The 8,532-nt window shown below is 32.2% G+C and overlaps 1 protein-coding gene across 2 annotated transcripts; it reads right to left on the bottom strand.

The window, feature by feature from the left end:
• LOC120158653 (serine/threonine-protein kinase 16-like) lies at window positions 1-5,696 on the bottom strand. Of its 2 annotated transcripts, none has more exons than XM_039169462.1 (6): window positions 5,483-5,696; window positions 4,405-4,547; window positions 4,045-4,188; window positions 1,653-1,838; window positions 1,277-1,401; window positions 1-606 (listed from the first exon to the last, which is right to left on the bottom strand). In XM_039169462.1, exons 1-6 carry the CDS (start codon window positions 5,589-5,591, stop codon window positions 381-383), a joined length of 933 nt encoding a protein of 310 aa, XP_039025393.1. In that variant the 5' UTR covers window positions 5,592-5,696; the 3' UTR covers window positions 1-380. The 2 variants fall into 2 exon arrangements, with proteins under 2 accessions (XP_039025393.1, XP_039025392.1); XM_039169461.1 differs by having other exon boundaries at window positions 2-606; window positions 5,378-5,696.
• Between the last annotated feature and the right edge of the window lie 2,836 nt (window positions 5,697-8,532).

Genomic DNA, 8,532 nt, shown 5'->3' with positions numbered 1-8,532 from the left:
TTCTAAATACTTAAAACATTTTGCAGAACAAAATAACTGATTAGAAAACCTTGAAACAGGCATGGTTTATTAACATAGGTCTGCAAATAAAAGAAACTGAGATACCTAGAATATGCACTGAATGGATAACAGAAATTATTGAGGCTTTCCTATAAAATTTGAATCTGGGATCCAACAAATTACTGATCATGAAGTTAAATAATTGTGGAAAACAAATTAATGCACACCTTCACCGAAAAGGATTATCTATCTAAGTTTTAATAAGGAAGTCCAAATGCTTACATAGATGCTTTCACTTATGACGCAAATTGCTGGATCTGCTCATTTTGTCAACTGACTGGATGCTTACATCACTGACTGGATGCCCTTTCCTTGTAACCTCACAGGGAAAACTTTGAGACCAACTTGTCGACATGAATTAAAATATCGTCTATGTGAGGGCGAAGAGTAACTTGAGGCTGAAGCATCCAAGTAACAAATTGGCGAAGATCTTCTGGATATGGTTGTTTAGGTCCTGCTGGCCACTTAATCTGTGCATTTACAATAGCCAACTGCAGGCTTCCTCCAGATTCTCCAAGTGCATACTCAAAAGGGGATACACCATACCTAGAATAAATGAAAATTAATAACTTAATTAGCTAAATTAAAGCTGCTAATTACGTAAACTGAAATGGTTTACCGCGGACAACAAAAGCATAAATGAAGGTATCAACAGAACAGTGTAAACTGGACACGATGAAACTTCAATAAGAGTCCATTCATTCGAGGAATTTCGGGAAGGATATGAAACTCCAAAAAAAGAGGGTTTTATAACAAGAATCATAAAAAACAACTTAGTAGACCAACCCTCTCCGTAATACTACTTTGTACAATAATGTCAATTTATTAGCATTGCTCAGCATAAAGTACATGTCATCAATTTGGCAAATAATGATTAGCATATAAATTCACCAAATTGTCAAATGCCGAATCTCAATCAATCAGGTAACATAGAATCATCACTCTTCATATCAACACCAACAGAAAATTTCATAAAAAAAAAAGAATACACACTGTTTTCTGCATTATAGAACTTTCACATCAAGTACTTAAAATTTACGCCTTGGTTTAAGACAGAAGGAAACAAATAAAAATAGTCAGCTATACCAAATACTTTGTTTATCATATTGTTTGTCAAAGAACATGAACAATAATGAAATGAGAGTGCAACAACAAAAAAGGCTAACCATACGATAACTGAGACTGTATTTGTGCATGTATAAGCATTAATTCTTACATTATTGCATATAAAGTGCATCCCAACGACCAAATATCAGTTCTCTCATCAATATCTGCATCACTGGGGCAATCCCACAATTCAGGGGCTCGGAAAGGTGCTGAACAGTGCTCAGATGCCCATTCCTACATATGAATTATTAGAAAGAAAAAAATATTTTTCACATATTTTAATTATATGAAAAGGTAAATGCATCATTTAAATAAGTCAATAATGTATTTATACATAATTTTTATGTGTTTAAAAAGAACTCGGCTTTTTTGGTAGAAGTAGAATATCAAGCATACAGATTTAAGGAACTGGAAGACCTTGGGTTATTTTCAAGAAAAGACAAGAAAGAAGTTGTAAGCACAGAAATATAAGAAGAAACAAACACCTGAAGCTGTAGTGCCTCTGAACGGGAGCGAATTTGCTTCCTGGCAGGACGAGAACTCCCAAAATCCATCAATATAGCAAGAGGCCATTTCCCTTTTCTATGGGATAAAAGAATATTACCAGGCTTGACATCATTATGTGCATATGGAGGCTCAAAATTGTGCATATGTTTGAGTCCTGCACACAGCTGTAGAAACAATTTGGTCCAGTCAAAATGCTTCTAGCCACTTCTTCTAAGTTGTGACATCAGTGAAATCAGAAAAATAGAAAACACTATTAAAAGAAATTCTAGTACACAAAAAGTGCAAACACTGGAACACAGAAGCCAGATGTTTAAGTATAAATAAATGCATCAAATCCACTGCTAATCAGTATCATATTACTTCCTACTTACTATTTGTCTCTTTTCAAAATTCCCTCGTCCGTAATTTCCAAACTCAACTCAATCATGTCTAAGTTCTTATGGGGAGGTGGAACGGAGAAAAATAAGATTCATTGGGTTAGTTGGCATAACGTGTGTAAATCTAAGGAGGCTGGTGGTTTAGGAGTGCTAAATATTAGTAATATGAACAGAGCACTACTGGGGAAGTGGTCTTGGAGATTTGCTAATGATAAGGATGCTGTTTGGAGGAGGCTGATATGTTCTAAATACAATATTGATCCTTTTTCATTATTGTTCAATAGCAAAATACCAGCTCAAGCTTCTTGGATTTGGAGTTCAGTGGTGAATTCTTATTTTAAAGAAGACTCATTTGGCTCTAATTTTCGCAGCATGTGCAGAGTTCAAGTTGGGAATGGTCAGTTTATTCGGTTTTGGCAGGACAAATGGGCAATGGACTGCCCTCTTAAGGTCTCTTTTCCCAGGCTGTTCGCAGTTTCTACAAACCAGAGTGGAAAACTGATTGAATTTGGCGAGTTCAGTTCTTTGGGATGGATTTGGAATATTCAGTTGAGGAGAAGTTTGGCAGACTGGGAATTTGAACAGTGGGCTAACTTGATGACTATCATTTCTAATTTCTGTCTGTCTAAGGAGGCAATCGATGGTCTGACCTGGAAAGGAGACGGAACTGGTGTTTATTCTGTAAATTCATGTGTGAAGACTTGTTCCTTGTCTCCGAAGGAGGATTCTTTTTGGAAGAAAATTGTGTGAAAGGGTTTGGTGCCACCAAGAGTTGAGTTATTTAAGTGGCAGGTAGTTCTTCAAAAACTGCCAGTGAGGTCTGAACTGGTTAAGAGAGGGGTTATGGGAATTGCAGACCTTTCTTGTCCTTTATGTAATTTGGTGGATGAATCTTCTTCTCATTTATTTTTCTCTTGTTCTGTCATGTGGTCACTTTGGAACAAATTTGTGCAGTATTGGAGTCTTAATGTGGTTTTTCAAGAAAATGCACAGAAGTTCCTCCAAGCTTGGGAAGATCTAAATCCTAGGTATGCTATTTGGAAGTTTATTCCTGCCGTTGTTATTTGGACTGTTTGGAAAGCTAGAAATGATATTGTATTCGATAGAGGGAAGATTGACCAACCTAACCTGTTTTTCTTAGCAAGAGTACGGCTTGCATCTTGGTTCTTAGCTAAGTTTGCAGATTCTGTTATTTCTATGGATTCTCTAATCGGTGACCCTTCCCTTGGGGATTCATGCTTCCCACTCAACAAATCGATTGTTACTACAATTCCTTGGTTCCCCCTCCTAAGGGATTTGTCAAATTGAATGTGGATGCAGCGACAAGTTGTGATTGGAAGAGCAGTGGAGTTGCGGGTATTCTAAGAGATGAGGAAGGTCTTCTTCTAGGATCTTTTAAGGAGGCCACTGGTCCGAGTCCACCTATTTTGATGGAGTTAAAGGCTATTCAGAAGGGCTTACTTTTCTTTAATTCAGTGAGAGGAGATATTAATGGTCGGTTGATATTAGAATCAGACTGTAAATTGGCAGTGGATTGGGTTAAGAATGGAACTTTGTGTCCTCAGTTATTTGTCTTTATTGTCAGGGATATAGCTGTCAAGCTTAAAGAAGTTGAGGGTGTTATTAGATGGGTCGCTCGGACAACCAATATACAGGTTGATGGGTTGGCTAAATCTGCCATTGGCTAATTTCAGTGTGTGTTAGGGGTATTTTATTTTGGGTTATTCGGAGTTTTTGTAAGGGACTTATCTTCATGTTGTAATCTTATGTATTATCATTAATGAAGTATAAGGCACTCTTTTCCTCCTTCCTCTGATGAAGGAACTCATCAGAGTTCCATAATCAAGAAGGGGGTTTTTAATGAGGACTTCAATTCCTATCAAAAAAAAAAAATCAGTATCATATTACTGAGAATGCTATTTCAGGCCCTTAAAAATGCATTTCAAAAGGAATGGCATCAAATAGTTAAAAAACATAAGAATAGTTTACTCACCTGCCGAAATATTTGAAGAACATCTGAGGCAGAAAAAAATTCCTTTCTAGCAATCATAGCTGTGGAATTGTCCAATAACGTTCCATCCAAATGAACAGGAAATAGTAAATATGCTTCACGATTCCATGATCCTTCTTGTGTAGGCTAGCAAAATGAAATCAAAATATTTTACACAATACAATTACATGCAAAGTAATTTGAAAGAAAAACCATAAAGGGAACACATAAGAATCTCGAAAAGTAGTTTCCATTGCCAGTTTTACACCAATCTTATGGGTAAATGAGAACAAATTTCAGAAACATTTAAGATGCATGTAACAGCTTTTAATATAAAATAAAATAAGGGATCTGCATAATTACCTTAACAGAAATAATAGCATGATCAAGAAGCGGAAGCAGATTAGGGTGGCTAAACAAGTATGAAACACGGATCTCCTCTCGAACCAAATCCAACTGCTCATTATTCTGAATGAGAACTTTCTTCATTGCATAAGTTCCAGCATCTGCAAATGCAACCCAACTTATGTTTGTTCCAAAACCAATTTAACTTTATATTGAGCCTACAAAGAATACATAATTTTAAAATAAAGCAAAATCCTGCAAACAGCATAGTTCCCAAATCAAGAAACAATATCAGGTCCATTTAAGATGTAAATTCAGAAAACAAAAGCAAAATGCATAAATGTGAAATCTGACTGGCAAGAAGTCAAACTATCATACGTGAGATATAAGATAATCCCCTAATCCATATTAACTACTAAGTAAAAACTTCTAAACCAAAAGCCTTGGTTCTTACAACGGAGCTGATCAAAGCTTCAACTGATCGATAATTTTAGTTCTATAACTCCAGTGGGGATGGGATAATCATAGAAAATTCCACTTTTTTTTTTTCACCAAACAAGAATTATAATCCATATAAAAAAATGACAACTTCAGATCCATAGACTAATCTAATGAATAATCCAAAAACAAAATAACCCCCAAATTTTACTATAAAAGTTCATGAAATACCATATATGGATTCAATTTTCAATTGACAAGAGACTGGAATCTCCAATAAAACAGCCATGTAATAGCACCAAACTTCGATCAAAGAAATCGCCATATATAATATCACCAGAATGTTAAGACCACATACATTCAGTCACATTAAGATAATAAAAACAAGATACCATTTAGCTGAACAGAAGATTCAAACTAAATATAAGAAGTGAAAGCAATCGCTGATTACAACTTAAAGAAGCACCCAGATCAATAACAAAATAAATAGAAATATCAGAATTATAAAATCCTTGAAAAGATTAAAAGGAGAAGATTTTGAAGGAGAACGAACCAGAGAGATGTGAAGGGTCCTTAACTTTTTTGGCTAAGCCACTAGCCAAAGCTGAAGAGGAATCAGATACGACTTCCTTCACCAGGTAAACATAGGCGAACCCACCTTCGCCGAGTTGCCTTACGATCTTGAACCTGTTGTCGTTGATCCAAACGTCCCCTCCACCATTAACTGTGTCGTACAATGCATTCAAACCTGAGAATGAACACCCCATTGTCGTTCCCTTTTACCTTGAACACGAGGAAAAAATATTTAGATCTTCAAGCTCTCAATTTTTTTCTTTGCTGTTTTGGGTTTGTTAGAAGTTGGGATATGTAAAACGGCGTAGGCGGATCTTGAGAAGTTTTACATTTAATTATTTACAATTTAAACTATTATATATTTGTATTTTTTTTTCATCTTTCAAACAATTAATTGTAAGAAAGGAACCAATCCATCACTCGGGGTACTATAGTTCCATACCAAAACAATAAAATTTTCAGTATTAATTTGTATAAATTATTCTATGATCACTTAATTATTGTATTTTCTTATTTTAATCATTAACTTTTTAATTTTATTAATCATGCTATCACATTATTTAATTGTTATCAATCGAGTCACCAACATTTGACATTTGATGAAGATATTGATGTGAGAGTTTATAAAATTGATATAATTATGCATTTTGTCCTCATTACTTACATATTTTATAAATTTAATCTTAATTTTAATTTAATTCAAAAATTAACCCTCCATGATAATATTATAATTTCATATAAATAAAATAAAATTTCAATACTAATTTTGGATAAATTATATCTATAATCACTTAATTACAATCCCTTTTCATTTTGACCATCTATTTCTTAGTTTTATCAAGTAGACCATTAAACTATTCAATTGTTATCGATCACGTTGTTGGTCATTAATATTTGACAAAGATACTGATATGACTGTTAACAAAATTAGTATAATTAATTGATCCTTGTTACATACATATTCTATTTGTTTAGCTCTAATTTTAATCTGATTTGAAAAATAACCCTTCAATCAAGAGATAGTATATGTTAATAAATTATTGTGACACATTTCACTAGTGACATGTCTCATTAAAAAAATTAAACCTATGGTTAATGAGAATAATAATTACGCCTCAATCATTAAGATAAATCTCATATTTTGTCTTAATTATATAATATTTTTATATATTTAGCATCAGTTTAGATAAAAAAAAAGGAAGTAAAATGCCATTGATAGGATTAAAAATGGGGTTCTAACTTAGAGTGGGTACCTTGATCAATAAAATTGATATAATTATACATTTTATTCTCATTACTTACATATTTTATAAATTTAATCTTAATTTTAATTTAATTAAAAAAATTAACCCTCCATGAGACTGTTATAATTTCATATCAAAACAATAAAATTTCAAAACTAATTTTGGATAAATTATATCTATGATCACTTAATTACTATCCCTTTTCATTTTGACCATCAATTTCTTAGTTTTATCAAGTAGACCATTAAACTATTCAATTGTTATCGATCAAGTTGTTGGTCATTAACATTTGACAAAGATACTGATATGATTGTTAACAAAATTAGTATAATTAATTTATCCTTATTACATATATATTCTATTTGTTTAGTTCTAATTTTAATATGATTTGAAAGATAACCCTTCAATCAAGAGATAGTATATGTTAATAAATTATCGTGACACATTTCACTAGTGACATGTCTCATGAAAAGATTAAACCTATGGTTAATGAGAATAATAATTACGCCTCAATCATTAGATAAATCTCATATTTTGTCTTAATTATATAATATTTTTATATATTTTGCATCAGTTTAGATAAAAAAAAGGAAGTAAAATGTCATTGATATGATTAAAAATGAGGCTCTAACTTAGAGTGGGTACCTTAATCATCAAGGCAAATCACATATTAGAAAAATACTTACAATATTGTATATATCGTTAATATATGTTAATGACGAGAAAAAAAAATAAAGTGATCAAATGATGTCAAAGCTAGACCTATAGAGGATATGGAAACACCTAAATCATTGAAACAAGTATAATAAAAATTTAGGCTTAATGTAAAAATATGTGTATAAATTATACTCCAAATTAACTTTAGGTCTTTAAAAGAATTTTACGTTAAAAACATTTATAACGCAATATTTTAGATACCTACATTGTAACGACCATTAAATTCGACTGTTAAATGACATGCGTCATATTTATAAAATTTTAAACTTTTTATTTAAATTAAAAAATCATAATTATAATTAAAAAAACTCAAAATTTTACCAAACTACAAAATAAAACCCATGAAATTTCTAATTTCAACCCTCCTTCCTCGTCGACCATGCACCATCGTCGATCGGTCCATCACCGCCAACCAAAGCCTCATCGTCCGAAATTCTTATATCTTAATACTCATATCCTTAAATCAAAACCCTAAATCCCTAAATACCAAAAGTAAAATTTCAAAATCAACCAATTTGAGAAATCAATTCGTTGGTGTTCATACATGGGGTGAAGGTTCATACGAGGTGGTTGGGGGTGATCCCGTCGTTACAAATAGGGGGAATGGAGTGGATTAACAACGCTAGATGCGGTTGGGAGATTGAGGACAAGAGGCATGAACTTGGGGATTTAGGGTATTTGATTTCTTTTTAATTGTCAAAAAAAATAATATTTTATCTTTTTTTAAAAATATTTTAAAAAAATATAAGTATGACTCGTGATAGATAACGATTTTTTAACGGTCGTTATAGTCCATACACTTAAAAGGATAACTTTGGTAACCTTATTCACCTATTTTTAGTAAAAGTATTCTTTAGGCACCAAAAATTAACTTATGGTATAGTTTGAGAATTTATTTTTATATTAAGCTAAAAAATTATATTTTATATATTAATGATGGATAAAATTGAAAGACGAATTGTTAAAATAAAAAGGGACAACAATAAGTGGTTTTACCCCTTATTTTTAAGGTTATGTATTAATGATCACTTAAGAATGAGTAAGTTTTTTTTTTATCGAAGTATTAAAAATAACAAAATAATCATTAAAATTATCGAAAAGTTAAAAAAACGATCATTGTGTCGTTAAGCTACACTATTCCTGTCACAAAACAATTGATTTGACATGTTTGGGT

Source organism: Hibiscus syriacus, unplaced genomic scaffold (assembly GCF_006381635.1).
Source record: "Hibiscus syriacus cultivar Baekdansim isolate YM2019G1 unplaced genomic scaffold, ASM638163v2 tig00111330_pilon, whole genome shotgun sequence".
NCBI classification, from domain to species: domain Eukaryota; kingdom Viridiplantae; phylum Streptophyta; class Magnoliopsida; order Malvales; family Malvaceae; genus Hibiscus; species Hibiscus syriacus.
Note: the sequence above shows the minus strand (reverse complement) of the source record. Positions and strands in the feature narration are given on the sequence as shown.

What these genes read in the sequence shown, in the direction of transcription:
- LOC120158653 (XM_039169461.1), bottom strand. Translation starts at nt 5,591, where the DNA reads ATGGGGTGTTCATTCTCAGGTTTGAATGCATTGTACGACACAGTTAAT. An exon ending in ATGCTATTATTTCTGTTAAG is followed by an intron (nt 4,189 to 4,404) that starts GTAATTATGCAG and finishes TCATTTTGCTAG; the next exon opens with CCTACACAAGAAGGATCATG. An exon ending in TGCACTTTATATGCAATAAT is followed by an intron (nt 607 to 1,276) that starts GTAAGAATTAAT and finishes CATTTATTCTAG; the next exon opens with GTATGGTGTATCCCCTTTTG.